Here is a 21,640-nt window from a genome sequence, read left to right as displayed (position 1 = left end):
AAGTAAGCAGGAATGCGTATGCGCTCTTGTTTCGTACAATATCAGCTGATTTTGAATAGACGAGGTAAAAATAGAGCATATTGATCGTGCCCTCCTTTAATTGTCAAATCTCAACTTCCTTGCTCTATGTGAAAACCCAATGCCAACTGATTCAAATCTTCAAACTGTGATCATAACTGGTGGTACTGGCTATGTGGGTCAACATATCGTCGCCCAATTACTTCACCAAAATTACAGCGTTATTATTATTGATGTGTCACCAACACGAGCAATGGAAATCGTTCGATTGTTTAATCACCCCAATTTACAATATAAAATAGTTGATCAACTAAACCAACCTCATTCGATTGATTTTGTGTTGAAGGAATTTCCACATGCTTCGATATTCATTGCTTCTGCTGCTGTTGTTCCTCGAGATAATATTGTTGATTTTGATCGAGAAATCATTCAAATGAATCATGATATTTTGAAATATAGTTTGGATTCAATAAAGCAATGTGGTACCAATATCAAACAAGTTATATTAACTTCTTCTACTGCTGCGTATGTTGGTCCCGATAAAGCGTTTGCCATAGATGTGGCTTATTCTGACAATGATTGGAACCCTTTGCCTTATGATGCTGGAAGGGGGAGTGTAAGTGCAGCCTACTTTGTTTCGAAGAAGTTTAATGAACAAATGGCTTGGCAGTTTATGAAGGACGAACAGCCCAATTTTGATTTGGTAACGCTCGCCCCGTCATTTTGTATTGGACCAGCCTATTTCAATAGTCAAATTAGCATCGATAACTTGCCTTCATCCACGTCCGTAGTGGGTGATTTGCTAAAATTGTCCAGGCATGATACGGTGCCTTCTTTTGGCGCTGGTGCAGTTGATGTGAGAGATGTGGCGAAATCTCATATATCAGTGATTAATAACCCAAAAGCTAATGGTCAAAGACTTGTAGTAGAAGCTTATAAATTCACCAATGCCAATACTGTCAATATTTTGAAGGACCATTTTCCACAATTGAAAGACAAGTTGCCTGACGTGGAGCCAATCCCTGAATCAAAGTTTGTTGGACCTAATTTGAAAAGAAGTAAAGAGGTTTTAGCTATTAATAGGTATTATACTTTGGCTGAATCGGTTGTGGATTTGGCTAAACAATTGTTGAAGGAATAAGTCTTTAGTTTAGGTTTGTTGTGTTGTTCAGTTGTATATGATCCAAATATTTACCGAATTCTTCACGAACTTCTGTAAATTATGGCTGCAAAAGAGGAAATTGCTGAACTCAAAATGTAAAATCACTTACAAAAGAGGTAAGGTGGTGTTTACAATGTTTAAAAATTTGAACACAAACTTAGAATTGGATGCAAAATTCAAATGTGGTATTGGCTCTTGGTAAATAAATTTAGTACGGTATTTGACTACTTCAAATAAACACTCGCCATTTGTAATTGTACATCTAAAAATACGGCAAGGGGGTAATTATTGATGAATTTGAATGGCATCCACACTTAAATGGTCTTCCTATGATCAATCACGTGAAAGTCGCATTTGGCAACTGCGAATTTTTGCTTAATATTCGATAAGTGCAAAAATTCCATTATCACTACACTCTTTCTTTAAAGAGATCCACAATGCCTAGTGATCAAACCACCATTTCATCCACTGAACTGCTATTTTCAGGACTCAATGTCAACCTGCAAGACAGCCGACAAGAGTCCCTACATCTGTCTGAATCTTCACCGTCTGAACTGAGTAATGTGCAAGATGCATTTGCCAAAATATGTATGGCATGTCGAACTGGAGATTATGAAGTCGTTGACTCTTTGCTAAGCACTCCTAACCTTGATATTAATCAGGTAGACGAATACGACTACTCCCCTTTAATATTAAGCTCGTTGTGTGGACACTTGAAGATTGTCGAGCTACTATTGAAGAGGGGCGCTGTCTGTGATAGAGATACATTCCAGGGCGCTAGGTGTATCTATGGAGCTCTTACGGATGAAATTAGGGATCTACTAGTTAGTTTTGATATTTCCAAAGCAGTGGACGTCAACCAACCATTTGCTGGTCATATCGCGTCACTTTATACCACCTCGGCTAACAAAGATGTTGTGTTTAATTTCAGGCCAAAGGGATTGAGTTCAGAGTTGAGTGCATTTTCGTTGCATAGATTTTTGTTAGTTGCACGAAGCCTGTACTTTAGAGAAAAGTTTCAAAATGACTGGCTGTTTTTGAGTGTTGTGGAAATGCCAAATGAAGTGGACCCGTTGGCGTTTAGAGTGATCGTTGATTACATATACCTTAGAACAGATTCAATGGTGATTACTGAGAAGGCGTTCCGTGAAACGGTGGTTTCCTTAGCTGAGGAGTACGAGTTAGAGGATTTAGCTAGTGCTATTAAAGAAATTTCAAGTGCAAAAGATGAAAAAGAGCAGTTCAAAATCAAGCACGAACTAGCTATGAAGATTGTTGAGAAGGCTAGAAAAGAACTTGACTCATTTTTAGCTAATGACATCATTGGCAATAGTGTTTCCTCAAAAATGGAGCTCGAGAAGGACATTGAGCTTGAAGATATCAATTGTCAGCAATACGTTACACAAGAGCAGAAGAAAACTTTGCTTGAGCTGTCTTCCATCCCTGATTCCATTCTCTCATATGTCGACTCAAACTCAGAAGCAGTTATTTTTTACCCTGTTAATAAATCCATACTCACAAGATCGGAGTACTTTGACACGATGTTTAAATCGAATATTTTCAGATTCGCAGAGGAGGAAATTCCAATGTACAGAGATGGTGAAGTCTCAGTTGTAAATAGGCCTCAAGTAGATGAGTCACATTTACCGATAATACAGCTTTCAACCAGTACGGCTGATAAGAAAGTGGCAGCAATGGTGTTATCATACTTGTATCATGATGATGTGAATGAAATTCCCCTTGAGAATGTCGTTGAATTGTTGTATGCAGCAGATGAATTGTTCCTAGAAAGATTGAAAACAATGTCAGCTGTAAGGTTGAGTTCACAATATCCGAAATTCACCTATCAGGAATTTCAACTGTTGGAACAAGAGGTAAAATATGACGCGTATGATTTGATTAGAGCAGCATGGCTGACACGATGCGATAAATTGGAACAACATGTCACCAAAATGATAGCTTGTAACTTGCAAGACATTGTCGAACGTGAAGAGGAAAGTGCAAAATTGTTAGCTTTGATTGCTGAATCAGCTGCAAGAATCAGAGAAAGACAAGATACAGACACAATTGAATTGGTTGATGATATACGATACTATTTATCGAAAAAGTATGCAGTTAGTGAAGATGGTGAAAGCTTGGACCCTTTGAGCAGTTTTGGATACAGAGACAAAAAGACGGAGAATATTAAATTGTATCAAAATTCACTATTGAAATATGAAAGAGATGTCGAAGTTATCGAGAATATGTTGGACAAGTTGAATTTGGACGCTTAGAGGAACGCCCAAAGGACAGTATTTGGCGCGTAGAATCCGCTTGCTACATTTACTTACTCGCTAGGAGTTTGATTATTTATAAGGTTTAATATATGTACATTAGTTGCACGTATAAAATGGAGGGAGACTTTGTGGAGTTAAATTCTTCAAGTGTCACGTGCAGGCATTCTGGCTCATCTCTTCGCATCAACATAAAAAAAATATTGACTATCAGAGATCAGACACATCTTCACATCTAACTACATTAGGAATGGCTGAGAACAATCCCGATGGGGGACAGAGTGAAGACGTTTTCTTGTTAGAAGATAAGCTATCCAAAATTAGGAGCCAAATCAACTCCAAACTAGACAACCAAAAACATTTAGCGATTATTTTATCAGCAGTTGAGGAGAATATTGACGAACAAAAGAATGAAAAGACACCAGTGGCATACTTTGTCTCCTTTTTATCGTTACTCGATCAATGTATCCAAAATGAACAAATAGTTGATAAGAACTTGGCTGCCACTACTGCCTATTTTCTCGATATTATATTCCCGTTCACCCCTAAACCATTATTGAAACAAAAGTTTAATCAGGTGTTATTAAAGTTGTCACAACCATTGAATGTTGAAGCCGAGGCTCCGCTTGTGAGGTCGACTATTGGGGCTATGGAAAGCTTGCTTTTAGCTCAAGATAGTGCTCGTTGGTTAACGAAAGGCGCTATTTCTCCAAATAGAGCATTTATGGCGTTGATTGAATTGTCATTTGATCCTAGGCCCAAGGTAAGAAGAAGAGCACAGGAGGCAGTGAAGAATATTTTAACAAACCCACCACCAAGTCCAAGTTCTATCCATGTGGCTGCTGTGGGAGCCTCCGATGCATCATTGAGGCAACTTATCACACTTTTGTCAGAATACAGAAAACAGAGAAAGAGTAATGCCAACAAAGAGCTCAATTCACAAATCATTCATTGCTTGCAACTTATAACGATAATAACTTCAGCTAACTCCTGGCCAGTAAAGAATATTGAAAGTTTATGTGATTCGCTTTTGGAAATCTCGAAAACTTCAGATCAATTCTTGGTTGCAGCAGCATTCGAAGCATTTGAAGGACTTTTCAAGTCCATGACTGATGTGATTGACGTTGAAAAATTCACCAAGGTATTAAATATTATATTAGATCTCAAACCAAGTGTCAATGATGCGCATTTGAGTACTTCGTGGTTGACTGTGGTAGCAAAGGCTTTAGAGAGCTTCAGCATTTTATCACCATTTGATTGTATAAAGAAGTTACCTCAAGTTTTTTCTGCAGTTAGTGAATTTTTGGGTTCTGACTCCCAAAATATTTACTCTAGCGCAGCACATTGTTTGACAGCAATCATATCACAAACTATACCAGAAAAGTTTCTTTTGCGACCAAATAAAGAATACGAAATTACTCTGGAAGTTTATGAAACTGTTGACGAAACCATCACTTTCATTTCCGAGTTTATTGAAAATGAGTTGTTGACGATAAAGTATCAACATGCCACTGGTGAAATATTGAAATTTGTTTCCGTCGCTATTGAGAAACTCCGCTCAAGAGCAAACCCAGACTTTTTAAACATTTTGAAAGTTGTTGGTAATTGGAGAACAAATGAGACTGATAATTTCCCTCATAATAAGGAAGCCGAGGATTGCATTGCTGCGTGTGTATCATCCATGGGACCAGAAGCTGTTTTAGGTGTTTTGCCAATGAATTTGACCAATGATGGAAATGGACCTGGTAGAGCTTGGTTGTTGCCTATTCTTAGAGAAAATGTCCGTTGTGCAGAGTTGGAGTTTTTCAAGAGTCAAATTTTACCAACTGTCGATTTCTTCGAAGCCAAGATTGGAGCTTCTGGTAACAAAGAGTCAATGAATGCTAAAATTTTTCAAACAATTATTGATCAAGTTTGGTCTTTGTTACCCCGTTTCTGTGACTTACCAAAAGATCTTAGGTCAGCGTTTGATGAGAGTTTTGCTACAAAGTTGTCCGATTTGATGTTTGCCAATGTTGAATTGAGAACTCCGGTTTGCCATGCTTGGAGAGTGCTTGTGCAATCTAACGTAGCTTACCGCAATGGGGAATCAAGCGAAGATTTGTTATTGCAACAAGAAATTCCTAGAGAAGAGGCAGCCAAGAATATTGAATATTTGAGCTCAATTGCATCAAACATATTGACTGTTTTGTTTAATGTATTTACCTATACCATGCCGGAATCAAGAGGTTTTGTTTTGGAAACTATTGAAGCCTATTTGCAAATCGTACCATCTCAAGAACTCGCGGCAACTTTTGATAAAGTGTGTGCTATGTTAAAGAGCGCATTGGATGAAGAGGCTCAAAATGCAAAAAACAACGACTCCAGGCCGGATACTAGTGTAACCATGATGGATTTGATTGTTGCCATGGCCAAGTATGTGCCAGAAGCATCACATAATGCCCTTTTCTCCGTATTCGTCACTACAGTATCCTTAGAATCAAAGCCCTTGCTACAGAAAAGATCTTATAGGATAATTTCAAAATTGTGCGAGTCTGAAGAAGGTAAGATGTCAATCGCAAAATACATTGGGGAAGTTGAAAACAAGATAATCGAAGCAACGGAAATCACTAATCAAGCGGCAAGACCAGCAAGATTGACTGCAATTTTATTAATATTGGAGATACTTCCATCTACAGATTTATACTTTATTCCATCAATTTTGCAGGAAATCATCATTGCTACGAAGGACATCAATGAAAGATCAAGAGGTTTGTCTTACCAAATATTGATCAAGATGGGACAGAAAATGAACCAAGGTGGATCGATTGAAAATGCAAAAGTACCTGGTTTTGATCCAAATGCAGCACCTAGTGAGGCTTCTTTGACTGAATTTTTCACCATGGTAAGTGCTGGTTTGGCAGCACAAAGTGCCCACATGATTTCTGCGACAATTACTGCCATCGCATGTTTAGTATTTGAGTTTAAAAATCAATTGCCGACAGAGACCCTTTTCGAGATTTCTTCGACTGTTGAATTGTTTTTGACACATAATTCAAGGGAAATAGCTAAATCTGCTATTGGGTTCGTCAAAGTGGAAATTTTGTCATTGCCTGAGGAGATGGTGAGAAACAATTTGAGTGAACTTTTGAGTAAGTTGATGAAATGGTCACATGAGCATAAAGGACATTTCAAAAGTAAAGTCAAGCACATTATAGAAAGACTTATTAGAAAATTTGGGGTAGAAGAAGTTGAAAATGCAATACCTGAGGAAGACAAGAAGTTGGTTGCCAATATCAAAAAGACTAGAAACAGAGCCAAGAGAAAGCAAGAGATTAGTCCTGGATTGCAAGCTGCCGCCAACCCATCTTCTAGTACCAAGAAATTTGTTTCGGCCTACGAGGAGGCACTCTATGATTCTGATGTGTCAGACGAAGAAGAAGTTGACATATACGATGAGGACGCCAATAGGGCCAAAAAGAATAAGAAATCTAACCAGTTCATCTTGGAAACAGGCGATGAACCACTTAACTTGTTGGACCGTCAATCTTTGGCACATATCTCCTCATCCAAGCCAAAGAAACTCACTAGATCAGAGCTCAAATCAAAGACTGATGAATTCAAGACAAAGAATGGTAAATTAGTGTTTAGTGAAAGTGGTGAAAATGACGATCCATTTGCCAACAAAAGCTCCGGTATCGACGCATATTTGGATGCTGTCAAGCAAGCTCCAGTACGGGGTCAAAAGAACAAATTGAAATTCAAAAAGTCCAAGGGTGATGATGACGAGACTTGGTCAGATGATGAAGAAGAAACTAAGAAGTCAGTGAAAAAATCAAAGGTTCTTGGAAAGTCAAAGATTTCAAAACCTACTAAGCAGAGATTTAAAGCTCACAAGAAGCTTTGAGTTGTAAGTGTATAAATTAATAAAATGTATCGTGGTAATCATCTCCCTCCTGTATTGTTCTCTTGTGATGGTGAAAATATGAATTTTTTTTTTCTTCAACTGAAAAATCGAAACCTACCTTGAAGATCCACCAACTATAGACCAATACATCATGTCAAACCCACTAATGTCGCTTGCCGAAAAGACTGCCTACAAGAGAAACCTTGTCAAAATAAGGCTTGCAAGATTTGGACGAAAACATCAACCAATTTTCAACATTGTTGTCATGAAAGCTAAGAAAGCACAACAGAAATTACCTATTGAGGTTATAGGCACATACAATCCTGTTCCTACACCACAGCCATCATTTGATAATAGCACGCCAATCAAAGACGTAAGTTTGGACTTCCACAGAGCCAAGTATTGGTTAGGTATGGGTGCTGAGCCAACGCCTAAAGTTGCATGGTTGCTTAAAAAAGCAGGTGTTTTGCCCAATTTCTGGCCCAAGACGAGTAAATTATCTCAAGAGATCAATGCTCCTGTTGTGGAGGATGTTAAAGAGACTCAGGAACTGCCAGTTGACGTGGTGAGAAGAAGAGGCGATAAGAAATATTGATTTATTAGCACTAGTTTTGTACATAGCATAGTTTAAGAGGACAATTTCGTTAACTAGACATTCTGTTGTTTCCGGTGAAATAGGTGCCATCGTTGTCTCTTGTCGGTAAGAATTCTTCTTCGAAAGAGCATTTTGAACGGGTTTCTCGTGGGCTTTTCCAATACGACATGATTCACAGTATTTGTGTTTTCATTATAGTACTCATCTTCGAGAAAGCTTGGGATCCAAGTGGCAGGATAGCTTGGTTGTTGGTCACGTTTGGTGCGCACGTTAGGCTCGTTACCATTAGACACTTCATAGTGATACAAATCCGAGTTTTGTTGCAATGAATTTGGTTCATATACACCGGTGTTTAAATTGATATGATGAAAATACGAATTATAGCAATCACGAATAGCTTTGTAGGTATCTCTATCAAGTTCGCTGTAGTTTCTCGTCAACATAATCATAAGGATCTCTTCAAATGTTTTTTTCAATTGATTGAAGTCTTCAAGATTGGTGTTTGTTTCTGTGTTCAAATTGGTTGTAAATGCAGCGATATCACTCATAAGAAACATAGCTTCACTGGACAAACTACATTCACATAATCGCTCTTTCAAAAGTTGAGCAATATCTGGATCAGGAGCTAGCTTGCCCAAAACATCCTCAATTAGGTTCCCGATGATACTTTTAGGTTCGAGCCGATTTGCAGCCAAATATTTAGCCCTCAATTTAATCATCTTTTCAATCGACTCAAGAAAAAGTTCACGTTGAAAAGTCACACGACATGATTCACAAATCAGAAACAATATGGCAATAAGTTGATGTGTTGGTCGAAAAGTTCTATAAGTGGTGTATACCACTCCCCCCTTTAAAAAGCTGTCAAATATTACATTGTTTATGATGTAATCCAACCTATTATTTGCCATAAATGCACTGAAGCTTTTCTTAGCTTCCAGGTGTGTTGTGATAACATCTGTTAAAATTGTCAAGTTGTCACATAACAGTCTATGGGCAAGAAGTAGCTCGTGTGTATCACAGTAGGGACAGTTGTCAATAATATTAATCACCTTCAGAAATAATATCACCAACTGTTCTTCATTTGACTCAAAGCCTGGTAATGATGTTGTAGACCCAGTATCAAGTGACCTCCCTGTGGCTGAGAATGTCACATTGGAGTCGTAACTCTCGTACATACTCATGTGTGCTACACTGGTGTGTCATGAATAGTGTTGCAAAAAAAAACAAATTTGGCAACACCATAACAAAAGATCAGACTTCTATAAACAATATCGATGCAGAGTAAACCTGTATTAAATAGTCAATACACATCTATTAATCAGTTTAATCGAATAAACCGAATCCCATATCGTCATCAGATTGTTCCTCTTCTTCTTCAGCAGCGGCTTCAGCAGCTGGTTCAGCGTCACCACCGGCAGCGGCAGCAGCTGGAGCAGCAGCAGCATAAGCTTCTGGGTTAGCCAATCTATCTTTGATAGCTTCTGAACCTTCGAAAGTGTAGTCAGTAGCAATTGACAAAGCCAAGACGTTCTTGTAGTTGTTGATCAATGAGTGACCAACAGATGGCAAGGTTGGGTAACCAGCAGCCAATGAGATGGATGCAATGGTGTTGATAGCACTGACAAAGTGACCAATCAATTCATCATCGGTGATATCCAAGATTGAGGCTGGGAAGACTTGACCATTGTCGTAAACTTGAACAACAGTTAAACCGTAGGTGAATGGAGAGATATTCAACATGTTCAACAAGGTAGCTTCGGAAGGACCAACTTTACCGTCTTTTTCAACAACCTTAACATCAGAAACAATTTCAATGGTACCTCTGGCAATCTTGGTTGGGACACCCAAAGCTTGGAAGAATGAAGTCTTACCTGGTTCCATACCAGTGTTACCAGCTGGAATGTAAACATCAGCTGGGGCAACGGCACCGGCCTTAGCTGGAGCAGCAACAACATTAGAAGTAATGGTGTCTCTGATGGTTTTCAAATCAGCATTGGTGAAAATGAAACCAACGTTACCTTTAACAAATGGCAACAATTTTTCGTAATCAGGCAATTCTGAAAGGAAACCTCTGATGGCTCTTCTAACCATAGTGTTCTTACCCATCAAAACAACAGCGTCATCTCTCAAGGCTTTTCTGATTTCATGCATTTGTTGAGAAGAAACATTATCAACACCAACAATGAAGATTGACTTGTATTCTTCTAATAATTCTCTTAATTTGGCAAAGTATTGCACTTTCTTATCTCTAATACCACCCATTTCGACTTGATATAATTTGACGACAGGAATTTAATGGTAATGTCTGTTGAAGAGGAATGATTGTAAGTACTGGATTTTGGTGATAATTTTCATTCTTCACCGAGCGAGGGAGGAAGAGAATTTTTCCAAAGTTTGAGTCACGTGCAAATTTGTGACCTCACTTTCGAAGATCGAGTCTACATATATGTCGCAATAGATAAAAAGGAGACAAAATATCCGCGACATTACCGAACATTACACTTCATGACATTACTAACCTAATCCACTATTTTCATAGTTGGAGCTAACAAAAGTGTTTTTCAAGTATTCGGCCCACATTTGCTCCAACTTTTTGCCGTTCTTCCCTTTCTTTGCTTTGTCATTCTTTTTCTTTTTCCTCTTCTTCTTTTCCGCGTCGATGCTGTTTTCCTTGACTGGCTTTCCCAATTTTCTTGCATACTTTAACCATTCCTCTACAGTCAACACTGGCAAATTATACAATTTATCATCAGTGGTGTACTCAATTTCATAATCGAATTCCTTTTTGCCTTTGTTGATTCCTGCCAAATCGGCATAATATTGCACGTACCTCTCAGGAGTGTATGTCTGAGGAATATAAGCTGGTCCTAATTTGGCACCTTTAGGTTTGGGAAGTGGGAAAGTCTTATCACGTTTGATGAATGACCATACACTATGCTCTTCGTCTTCATCATCAGTGTACGCATCTTGTTTTTCAATCAAAGTTTCAACTTCGTAAAAGAATTTATCCCATGGCTCGAATTTGATATTGGTCATTTCATAAGCAAGATTGGTGATGTTGTATTCCCATACTCGCAAACCGGGGTTGAATGTGGGGACAATTGAACTACCGACATGTGAGATAGAATACCGCTCAGCATAGTCGCCAGATTTTCTTTTACCTTTGATTTTTGCATACACCTCTTCGCGTACAGTGTTCATATACTCCACTTTGTTTGATGGAACTCCTCCTTGCACTCTGAAGAATGAATCATCAAATTTTTCATCCAATGTTTGATAAAATGAGGTTTCTCCTAATGCTTCCGTCTCTAAATCATCATAATACTCCTCGTTAAACACCTCAAACATTTCCAATTGTTTGGGTTTCTGTTTCTTTTGTGAATTTCTGATTGATTTGTATGCAGCGACACTATCCAATGGGATGAAGTGGTCCAAATTCATATGTCCATACAACCCACCCACAATGATATCTCTAAATTCATAAATCCACACAATATACTTTCTCAAACACGTCAAGTCATAGTTCTTTTCATTGGGTGGTACATGACCTGTCAACCACACCTTCATATTTCTTGCTCTCAACTCTTTCAAGACATAACCCAACCATTCAAATAGCTTGTAGCCCGGTTGCTTTCTCTTGTCGCAGTTGTCCACCAATGGATTCAGTTGGAATAAATAGAGAGTATTAATGGACAATATTGCCAATTGTCCTGGTATAACTTCTTTGAAGAAATAAGCACCACGATTAAATGTGTGCAATTGCAGTTGTGGGATGAAGCGTTGCCAAATTTGAAACAATTCTCTAGTTTGTAATGTGGGTCCAATGCTAAATAGATTGTGAGGGTATACGTCATTATTACCTAAACTTGGAATCAAATCAATTTCCAATTCTGGAGTATCATTCTTTTTGAAAGTTTCGTACATCAACTTGCTCACATGTTCATTCATTTCAAATATGTTTTGTTCAGTTCTAGGGTAATTCCTATCATTATCATGACGGACGTTATCCCCAGTCCATACAATAAAATCGATCTTGTCTCTCAAATTTTTTTCAATCCATTTGATTGTGTCATCCATTAATGCCACTGGTGAATCACAGCCTGATATAGCATCGCCATATTTCTGAGCGTTACCTTTGGATCTATGACACATTTCATCAAATGACAGGCCTTCTTTGAAATAAGGGTCAGGGTGAATATCGGTTATATGAAGGAACCTACCATGAATAATTTGTTTTCCCTTTTCACTAGTGACAATCTTGATTGGTTTTTTGGGAGTAAGTCCGAGTCGTCTCAAGTCATCCTTTTCCGAGGATGTTAATTCAATGGTTTCGATGGATATATATTGTGGCGATTTCAACCCTGCTTCATTTATGAGGGAATTTGTGTTTAGGTATTGATATATTGGTACCAATAGCAACAAACTGAGCAAAGATAGACTCATTCTCCTCCACGAAGATGAGCTTGGTCGTTGATGCGATTGATAACCATTCTTTTCGTCAGATGTAATCATGTGATGAGCTAGCAAAAGGAACTAAATAGATGATAAGATAGTAAGATAAATAAAAGAAGTGGTTCCAATATTCTTAAGTCATCAATTGAAAACACACACACACACACTTGAGGGAGTATCCGATAAAAGAAATGGTTCATGTGGTAATTGAGAAGTTTTGTGTATGTGTTCGACAAAACTTTTGGTAATAATACACGACCTGATGAGCACGTGTATGGAGGAAAGGCGCTTCTATAGAGTTAGATTGATATCAACGGGCAAGAATATATAGTAGATACTGTATTTCGAAGAGAGCCACCTAGGAAAATTAAACTATGCTTTCAAATCTTGTTACTCGACAGAGGCACTTATTTTATAGGTAACAAGGTCATCTTTTGCATCTATTTGAAGTTTCACAACTTATGCAACTTTGCTAATCTTCATTGGTCTCAGATTCAATGTCAAAACACCATATTATGCGACTTAATAGTTTTGCGACAAATGAAACACAAGCGAAATTACAGGAATATACACCAACACGTAAACTTTGCAACGGCAAGGTAGAAAGGCTTGTGTGAATTTGTTTCTTCAACAGTGTGGTTTTTCCCCAATTCATCTGACAGGGGGAAATGAATCTACACAATAAAAACTACTATTGTCGTGTGTACAAGGCGTCCATTGTAACAATTAAATCGCCCAATTTGGTAAATTAATTACTCTTTTCATATAAAATTTTTGGACATGCGTGTGTTTGAGAATCACTATTGTGTGTATATTCTTTTCTTTTGCGTTTGGTTGTGTGTACAGTATTTTCAGGATGAATGTCGCACCTGTTCAATCGAAAAAGTCGCATTTGCAATAACTTAAAAATTCGTGAGTAAGTGGTTAAATATTTCGCATCTGTGCCAATATTAATATCGCAAATGGAACCAGTAAAGTTCGCACTGGTAAATTTTGAATATCGTAATAGGGGTCAAAACGATATTGCAATCGTAGTTTTTGATTATTAGCAGTAAAGTATGTTGAGTACGACGTTTACGGAGTAAGTTGCCGCTTTTATTACTACACAAATGCCCTATTTATTGTTACCAGATGCGAATATAATTAACAAACGAGTTCGACTTTTTTACCCAGAAGATGTGCATTTAACTCCAAGTGGGTGCGACATTCATCCTGAAAATACTGTATGTATTACGTATGCGTATGTGTAATCTCCTTTCAGAAATTAATTTTGGCAGTGATTGCTTTTGTGGTGTTTTGGTTAAAGTTTGTGTTTAATTATCAACAGGGTTTCTGCAACACCCAAATTTTGAATCAAAAGGGTAACTCTGGGAGGTTGGTGAGTAAGTAGAGCTTAAGAGTTATGCTACACTAGAGTACGGGTAGCCACTACGTGTTTTAAATCACAATTTAAATATATTTATCTAAGTAATACAATTTATAGAAAGTTTCTAAAATAAAGATGCTCTTTCTTCGTTACTGAATCATAATGGACACGTTTGATTTAATAGGTTTCGTAGGCGTTGATGAAACAATTGGTGCATGTTCTTGGGGTTGCGCTGGTACTGGGTAACTTGTTGTTGTATGTTGACTCTTTTGTTGTAGTTGTTGTTGATGTTGTTGGTGGATAGGTACATCAGTTGGTGGTAATTCCAAAATCTCTTTTTCAACATTACTTTGTTTCCGTAATGCTTGACGTTTATTTTGAAACCAAATTTGCACTGCTTTTTCTGTCATGTGTACCACTTTAGCGATTTCCACACGCCTGGCTTTATTTGGAGTGGATCCAAGTTCAAATTCTTTATTTAATATGTTTAATTCATGAGGTGATGTTCTTCTTCTTTTCCTTCTTGCTAGTGGTGCATTGTCAATATCTGGTTCCTGAGATGGGAAAGTGGCTGGTGAATGAGAAATAAATGCATACAATCTGTCAGAAGAGCTGGCTGTGGTAGGTGGTGTAGGTAATGCCAATGATGTAGTTGTTGGTGATGTTGAAACTGATTTAACTCTTGGTTTTGATCTAGATTTGCGTAGTTCTAAAATACTTGTATCCATTAATGAAGTATCTTCATCAGCAATTGAACTGGATCTTTTTCTTGATGACATCAACAGTGATGTTGTTGCAGATGGTGGTGGTGTAGGTGTCGAGGATGACACATTTGAGTGCGTTACTGTTGTTGATGCTGTTGTTGTTGTTGTTGCTGGCTGGTAAGTTATGTAAGAGTGATAGTGTTGTGGTTGTGGTGGAAGAGTTGGTGAAGGACGTGGGAGTGAACTAGACGCAGACCTTTGAGCCGGGTACTGTTGCTGGAAAGACGTTTGATGGTGAAGGTGTGGTTGTGGGTGTGGCACTGTGTTTGCTTGTTGATAAACATATGGAGTAGCTGTAGCCAAGGGTGTACTAGTAAATGAATCAATTGATGGTAACTTCTTGCATGGGGTTTGAGCAAATAATGAGCTACTGTTGGCGTTTGTTGTGTTGGTGATATTAGTCAATGGATGGTCTTTGTAATGGTTTGACTTTGCTGATGACAAAATTGAAGATAAAGGTGGTAAACTAAATTTGGCGCCAGAAATATTGGAACTTGAGGTTGTTACACCAACACCAGCACCAACACCAACACCATTGGATGTACTTGAAAATGAAGCGTTGTGGCTGCTGTCTAATGTTGAGTCCCTGGTAGATGAGTAAGGTTGGTTAGATTGTTGTGGGAATAATGTAGATTTCTTTGGCGTTTGTAAATGAATCATGATTAGGGGGATATTGGAGGACTTTGAGCTAATAAATGAATGACAAGTAAGTAGTGGATATTGAAATGGATCAAAAGTTAAACCGGGTTCTCCACACTGATATCGAGTAGGAATAAATGTACGTGTAGAAAGGAAATATCAAAAGAGCAGCTTCTTCTGATCTGTTTATAAATATATTGAAATTGGAAAATTGATTGCGAAATTGTGTAGAGAATTGAAATTAAATTAAATAAAGAAAAAATTTGTCGCGTTGTTTACAATTTAAGTCAAAACAAAATAAACAAATAAAAGAGAAGATGCAATTAATTAAAAACACATATTAAGGAGAGTGTCTGTGGATATATATATACATATATGCATACTTGTTATATTTGTATTGCATTGTTATTAGTAAACTCAAATAGGAGAAGAAATTCCACATCACACGCATGAAATATATGATAATAAAACAAACAATCTTTTTAGTCCTATTGTTCTTATTGTTCTTTTTTATATTTCTGGCGTCTATTTGCTTTTTAATTGGCTATGCTAATATACACGGTCTCTTCTTAAAGAAATATTACAAATCTTAAGTTAGTAATGTGGTTGGCAGACAGTGGATTAACCATACTATACACTTGATCCCTTATTAGGTGATTAAGGGGCTTATAAGTTTGTAAAGACTACTTTCGGTAGATATAATTTCCTAATAGGGGGATATTACTGTATTACTATATAGTTGTGTAGTTGTGATTGTTTTACTTTGTTTAATTTGGACTAATTTGAATTAAGTTACACAAACACGAAAAGAGCAACTATGTATTATATGCAGTACTGTTATTTGTTTGGATTCCTTTTTTCTTTTCTTGTTGCAAAGGACACGACCAATGCCCATTTTACTGTTCATAAACCAGCTAAAACATAACTAGCGATGCATCTTTCGGCTCTTACAACAGTTGTCTTCAACGAAGGTATGATATTTATATGAAGTTTAATAAGTATAAGCAATGTGGTAAAATTTAATTGGTTCTTTGTTTTGATTTTGCATAACTATTGTTGGAACAATAGGGTTTTGTCATTTTCGTGCCATAACGGTGACAAAATGAATTGCATTTTTCACCTGGAGATAAACATTACATTATGACACAAATTTGGATTACTTTAACTAAACTGTATTTGTTAATACCATTGCCCAATTGGGATAAAGTTACAAGGGGTGGCACATAGAGGTAACCTGTAAATGAGGATAAGTAAAACAAGAGCATTTCCTGTGGCATAAAGTACATGCGTGTCACGAACATTTATTGACGACAACTGTACTTCAGAGCAAATATTGTTGTCATTTATTTAGCTAGGAAATAACAAAATTTCTACTAAATGAAGGTTTCAAAAGATTTTATTCAATTTTTCCCAAAGTGCTAGCACTGAGAACATAGGATTTTCCTTTTAAGTTGTGTAATAGACAAGACTTCCATTGATTTGTATTCTCTGATGTATACTTCTTAAAAGTTTTTGAAAAAATTTGTTATGATTTCTAGACAAATCATCAATATTAAACAACACATAGACTAATTGCCTCTGTGCGACCAGTTCAGCTGGGAAGACAAATAATTCACTATACTAATCACACTATTTAGTTGATAATGTTGGAGTCACTGAAGAGCCCATATGAGACTCAACTCAGAATGTAAAGCAGTGCCTGCTTGGCTACGTTTTGAATTCTCAACCAGGTAGCGTTGAATTTGCAACTACAGAGAATATGTGCTTTTGTTGGTTATTTTCAAACTGGCAAAGAGATACTTCATTGTGGTTTTTGAATTTGCATTTGACGAGCATTTGAATTTTTTAAAAAGCTTGCTATACTCCGAGTCAAGACAGGTTAATGTTTACAGATTGTGGTGTTTTAATACAGATATTGCCCATGCATAAGTCCTACTCCCTCTAATTGTATGCATCTAGGGCTCCATGTTGATAATCCAATCCAAATGTTTATCAAAAAGGGACCTCTGCGATCGATAAACTACAACACCTACACTCTTTACTACCTGTATTCCACTTTACCTCATTTTATAAAATTAAAATACATGAACTATACAATAAAAAATTGACAAGATCCTTCATTATATATGAACACAACCTTTTTCTTTAAACCGCCTAAGAGGCATAATTTAACGACCTCTTGAGGTAGTCTTGGTGTGTTGACCTCTAACCTTCAATCCCCAGAAGTGTCTAATACCTCTGTGTGCTCTAATCTTCTTCAATCTTTCCAAATCGTCTCTCAATTTGGATTCCAAATTGTTAGCCAAGACATGGTAATCTTTACCATCAACTTGATCCTTTTGTCTGTTCAAGAACCAAGCTGGAATCTTATAGTTGGTTGGGTTTTGCATAATGGTGACAATTCTCTCCAATTCTTCTTGAGTCAATTCACCAGCTCTCTTGTGTAAATCAACATCGGCTTTTTTACAAACCAAGTTGGAGTATCTTCTTCCGACACCTCTGATCTTGGTCAAGGCGTACATGATCTTGATTCTACCATCAATGTTGGTGTTCAACAAACTAAAGAGTAAATGTTAGTAAGATGTCGTTGAATAAAGGAGTGTTTCGTGTTCGGGCTTTGGATTGTACAAGTAATATTTACACTTGGATGTAAAGTAGGTTATGCTAGTATGCTCTATGTCTGGGTCTGAATGTATCTTTCTGGTCGTATGGAGGTGAAATATTTCGTGACAGTGTGCTTCTTAATTTCACTACTACTAATTCTAATGCATCTTCTCCTCAAGCTGAACTGACGATGATCTTGTTGATGTTTCTTAAAAAATTTCAGATGTTACTCTCCGATTGAATCCTCCTCGCCCTGTATTTCAAAACACCTCTCTTCTTATAATCTGTTTTCCCACATACCGTAAAATGTGTTGGAATGAACCTTGTTCTTGGACAACTAATGGCATGTTGGATATTGTTGTTGATACTGTTAATTGAAAAGGAAGGATTCCAACACTGAATTTTTCAATACTATGGTAATTTTTTTTCCTCACATTCTCCCTCTCTCTCGCACTCATTGATGCAATTTTTTTTCGTATCACACAAAGTGAGGCATAGTAAAAAATCAGGTAGCTCCTCTATATGGTTATAGCCCTAGTCATAGCAGGCATACACTTGGTGAATGCTGTTACTACTCTTGATACAGCCAAACTACATGTGCCTCTCTTGTCTAACTTTAGAGAATTATGTAATTACCTTTCGCTCTATATACAAGGTCATCAATCATATGCTATATTTACTTATTAGCCATTGCAAAGCTGGCAATTCCACAAAAACACGATTGGCTTTCAAAATGTCTCTAACTTCAACATCCTCCTTTTTGATAACTTTACCTTTAACCTTCGCAACGGCCTTAGCTCTCTCCCTTCTGCTCAACTTCTTCAACTCTTTCTCATTTAAGAAAAACTGGTTCAAACTGGAATTTAACTTATTTCTATTTTCTTCAGTGATGAACAATATATTCAATTGGTTCAATTTATGACTAGAAACAAAACTTTGCGTTATTTCAACACTAGCTTGGCCGAAATCACATTCGTTTTCAATGACAAACAAGTTCCCCTGTTTATATTGTGAGGTTAATGCAGTTTGAACCGCTTTGGCGTAAATCTTTGCTGGCAAGTCGGTACTCCAATCATGTGGTCCCTTTATTGCATGTGCTTTAATCTCATTATCCATATGTGGTGAGTTGGCATCACCTAGACGAGCTCTACCTGATCCTTTCTGTGGACGTAATTTACGATTTGAGTATGGGGAATCTGATTTCAATGTAACATAGTTGGATCCAACACGAGCACGATCTGCTTCAAAAACAGCAGCACTCCATAGCAAGTCTCGTCTTGTTGGTGAATGGGTGTTAAAGAATGATGTGGGGAGAGGGATGAATGTGGTTGGTTGTAGGTTAGGGAATGTACGTAATTGAGCAAGTGTATATTTAGGTGGTTGGGTGATATGCAAGGTGGTCGAAGTTGTGGGTGCATGCAGCAGCAGTGCGGTAGCTTCAGTTGCTAGCTTCCGTATAGATTGTTTGAACATGTTGCGATGTGTGTGATACTTCCTTGTTGGATCAACACTGAAGTTTTTTTTTATCCAAAATTTTCATGCCTCATTGTTACGCAACAAATTCGATTGGTTGCAAAACTGCCTTTGATGCTAATGCCACCAAACGCATCGAGGTGGAAAGAGAATCTTACTGGCCATTCATTCAGTATCGTAATAAATTCGTCGTCCTACTGGGTGTCTACACAGATCCACTGCCTCCTTTTGTCCTAGACCTTTCATCTTCGTTCTCACTCTTGACTCGATCATCTCTGCCCTCATCATCGCTAGCAATTATAAAGTCGTCTAACTGGGAATCCCCAACATTTTCACCTAGCTCTATATCATCGACATAGTCTTCTCTATTGGCTCTAAAGTATCCACCGTTATTACCAGTTAATTTGCCAAATGTCTTAGCAATAAAGCCTTCTTGTTGGTCGTGTTCTTCATCGGGAAGTTGATCTGCCCATTGCACATTTTTCTTCCTGCCACTTGCTACTGGTTTCTTTATGATCGAGGCAGGCCTAGCTCTGTATGATGCGTATAGTAAATAGAGTCCCCATATAACTATAATTACGACCGCCAATTGAATGAGTCTTGTAACTTTGTGGCTAGTTGGCTCATTATTAAGAGTTGAAGTAGATGAAGCCTTTGGAATAGAATCAGTAGTGGTGGAACTAGAGGTTGAACTTGTTGACGTTGGGGTCTTTGATGGTGTTTCTTCTGCGTCGTTATGCAGTACATCGCCTTGTCTTTTCACTCCTAGAGGATAAGTCACAACAGTTGGTTTTTCATCAATCTTTTTCTCATCAAAGTTTCCTGTAATGATATCGAGTAATGCCCTGGAAACATCAGGCAAGTCATAAGGTACCATATGACTGGAATTGTAAATGTTGATAAATGTCAAGTTTCTCTCTTGTAGCATGTAGCCTACATTCTTTTTGTCATGTACCCAGTCAGATTTAGCATCGGTGTTTTCAAAGCCCTTGATACCATTCCATTTCATTTTGGAAATGTACAGCAATACACCCTCGGTGTTGCAAATAATATCATTTGCCCCGTTGAACAAAACTATGGGGATTTGCTTGAGCAAATCTGGAAGTAGATGGACTGAGGGGAATGAATCACGGGCATAGAAGTTTCTGCTAACTCTACCACTGCACTCATTCCATGTTTTCAATTTCTTCAAATTCAAGTCATGCTTATTGTCGTCGTTGTTCAAGAAAGGTTTGACATATTTCAACTCATATGGCCAATTCATACCACAGGATGGATATGAATCTCTTAAGGTGTAGTCGTACATGTTAATGCATTGCTGGTCATGAGCAGCCAGGCCATCTTGCGTTGCTAACAACAACTTTGTCAATATTTCCTCACACTCAGACGAATCAACTTCCACTGGATTGACTTCCTTGTCGTCAAAATGGGCATCAACTTTATCCACTATCCTCTGGCAACGCTCTTGTTGCTCAAGTAATTTCATAAACATTGGATTGTCTTTTTTAATCAAATCTCTCTTCAAAAAGAATGGCATATATGCCAAACTTTGCTCATTAGGGGATACCCAACCATTACCGATAAGTAAACCTTTCAACTTGTACTCTTTTTGACCCTCTTGCAAGTTGGAATTTCTCTCAAGCATCGCTTTAGCAATGTAGGGGATATACTGACCAGCATATGATTCACCAGCAAGATAAATGTCATTATCCAACTCTTCGGGGTAAAGTTCGTAGTATTTCTCCATAAATTTAATAAAGTAGAACGCCATATCGTACAATTCATGTATGTACTTCCCCTGCTCGGTGTAACTGAAACCAGTCCCTGCAGGTTGGTCCACGTAAATCACGTCACTCACTTTGTGCCATGACCCATTGTTCAGAACAACATTTTGCGATTGATCTATCCTAAATGGCCCTGATTCTAATAATGCCCCATCCATTGAGGAGCATCCAGGCCCGCCATTGAGCCAGAACGTTGTTCGCTTGTATGATGTTGAATTGGCGTTTTTATTTCCATCAGTGAATTTCCAAAAAAAGTAGTTGGTGTTATTCTCTGGGAACAATTCTAGTTGTCCAGCGTACATTAGTGGCTTGAAGCCATCATCGATTTTTGATAGTCCTGGTAAATGGGTTACCATAAATTGCTTTAGAGCATCACTGCCTCCTTTTGGCGGCGCGGCAAACACTGATCCCGCTAGAATGAAAATCACGTAAAAGGATAGATAGAGCATGTCGTAATGTCAACTGGTATCTAGTCTCACTGGGAACAATGTGGTAGACACTTTGTGGTGGTGTCTGGTTGCGCGTGTCAGGAGGCCAACTATAAAACTCGAGTTTTTGTCATGGGTAATTTTAAGTTACATAAATTTCACCGAGAAACTGTCGCGACAATACTCGGAGATACAA

At 37.8% G+C, this 21,640-nt stretch overlaps 11 protein-coding genes across 11 annotated transcripts; 4 read left to right on the top strand and 7 right to left on the bottom strand. All coding sequences in view use genetic code 12, as the record gives it.

Moving 5' to 3' along the window:
* Positions 1–139: 139 nt before the first annotated feature.
* On the top strand, positions 140–1,159 carry CORT_0H00380 (hypothetical protein; the record flags this gene model as incomplete). Its single annotated transcript, XM_003871232.1, has 1 exon — positions 140–1,159. One exon carries the CDS (start codon positions 140–142, stop codon positions 1,157–1,159), a length of 1,020 nt encoding a protein of 339 aa, XP_003871281.1.
* Positions 1,160–1,617: 458 nt separating this feature from the next.
* Positions 1,618–3,453, top strand: CORT_0H00370 (hypothetical protein; the record flags this gene model as incomplete). The annotated part of the gene is made up of 1 exon (XM_003871231.1): positions 1,618–3,453. The coding sequence occupies one exon, from the start codon at positions 1,618–1,620 to the stop codon at positions 3,451–3,453; it is 1,836 nt and encodes a 611-aa protein (XP_003871280.1).
* Positions 3,454–3,703: 250 nt separating this feature from the next.
* CORT_0H00360 (Rrp12 protein) lies at positions 3,704–7,339 on the top strand (the record flags this gene model as incomplete). The annotated part of the gene is made up of 1 exon (XM_003871230.1): positions 3,704–7,339. One exon carries the CDS (start codon positions 3,704–3,706, stop codon positions 7,337–7,339), a length of 3,636 nt encoding a protein of 1,211 aa, XP_003871279.1.
* A 151-nt stretch (positions 7,340–7,490) lies between these two features.
* CORT_0H00350 (Mrps16 protein) lies at positions 7,491–7,934 on the top strand (the record flags this gene model as incomplete). Its single annotated transcript, XM_003871229.1, has 1 exon — positions 7,491–7,934. The coding sequence occupies one exon, from the start codon at positions 7,491–7,493 to the stop codon at positions 7,932–7,934; it is 444 nt and encodes a 147-aa protein (XP_003871278.1).
* Positions 7,935–7,987: 53 nt separating this feature from the next.
* On the bottom strand, positions 7,988–9,115 carry CORT_0H00340 (hypothetical protein; the record flags this gene model as incomplete). The annotated part of the gene is made up of 1 exon (XM_003871228.1): positions 7,988–9,115. One exon carries the CDS (start codon positions 9,113–9,115, stop codon positions 7,988–7,990), a length of 1,128 nt encoding a protein of 375 aa, XP_003871277.1.
* Positions 9,116–9,257: 142 nt separating this feature from the next.
* Positions 9,258–10,196, bottom strand: CORT_0H00330 (Rpp0 ribosomal protein; the record flags this gene model as incomplete). Its single annotated transcript, XM_003871227.1, has 1 exon — positions 9,258–10,196. One exon carries the CDS (start codon positions 10,194–10,196, stop codon positions 9,258–9,260), a length of 939 nt encoding a protein of 312 aa, XP_003871276.1.
* A 252-nt stretch (positions 10,197–10,448) lies between these two features.
* CORT_0H00320 (Phm5 protein) lies at positions 10,449–12,446 on the bottom strand (the record flags this gene model as incomplete). Its single annotated transcript, XM_003871226.1, has 1 exon — positions 10,449–12,446. One exon carries the CDS (start codon positions 12,444–12,446, stop codon positions 10,449–10,451), a length of 1,998 nt encoding a protein of 665 aa, XP_003871275.1.
* Positions 12,447–13,901: 1,455 nt separating this feature from the next.
* On the bottom strand, positions 13,902–15,176 carry CORT_0H00310 (Yox1 homeodomain-containing transcriptional repressor; the record flags this gene model as incomplete). The annotated part of the gene is made up of 1 exon (XM_003871225.1): positions 13,902–15,176. One exon carries the CDS (start codon positions 15,174–15,176, stop codon positions 13,902–13,904), a length of 1,275 nt encoding a protein of 424 aa, XP_003871274.1.
* A 2,147-nt stretch (positions 15,177–17,323) lies between these two features.
* On the bottom strand, positions 17,324–18,106 carry CORT_0H00300 (Rps18 predicted ribosomal protein; the record flags this gene model as incomplete). The annotated part of the gene is made up of 2 exons (XM_003871224.1): positions 17,324–17,714; positions 18,060–18,106. 2 exons carry the CDS (start codon positions 18,104–18,106, stop codon positions 17,324–17,326), a joined length of 438 nt encoding a protein of 145 aa, XP_003871273.1.
* Positions 18,107–18,422: 316 nt separating this feature from the next.
* CORT_0H00290 (Yml6 mitochondrial ribosomal protein) lies at positions 18,423–19,232 on the bottom strand (the record flags this gene model as incomplete). The annotated part of the gene is made up of 1 exon (XM_003871223.1): positions 18,423–19,232. The coding sequence occupies one exon, from the start codon at positions 19,230–19,232 to the stop codon at positions 18,423–18,425; it is 810 nt and encodes a 269-aa protein (XP_003871272.1).
* Positions 19,233–19,437: 205 nt separating this feature from the next.
* CORT_0H00280 (hypothetical protein) lies at positions 19,438–21,465 on the bottom strand (the record flags this gene model as incomplete). Its single annotated transcript, XM_003871222.1, has 1 exon — positions 19,438–21,465. The coding sequence occupies one exon, from the start codon at positions 21,463–21,465 to the stop codon at positions 19,438–19,440; it is 2,028 nt and encodes a 675-aa protein (XP_003871271.1).
* Positions 21,466–21,640: the final 175 nt, after the last annotated feature.

Source organism: Candida orthopsilosis, assembly GCF_000315875.1.
Source record: "Candida orthopsilosis Co 90-125, chromosome 8 draft sequence".
In the NCBI taxonomy this organism is placed as follows: domain Eukaryota; kingdom Fungi; phylum Ascomycota; class Pichiomycetes; order Serinales; family Debaryomycetaceae; genus Lodderomyces; species Lodderomyces orthopsilosis.
The sequence above is the reverse complement of the archived record's forward strand: the minus strand, read 5'-3'. Positions and strand labels throughout refer to the sequence as shown.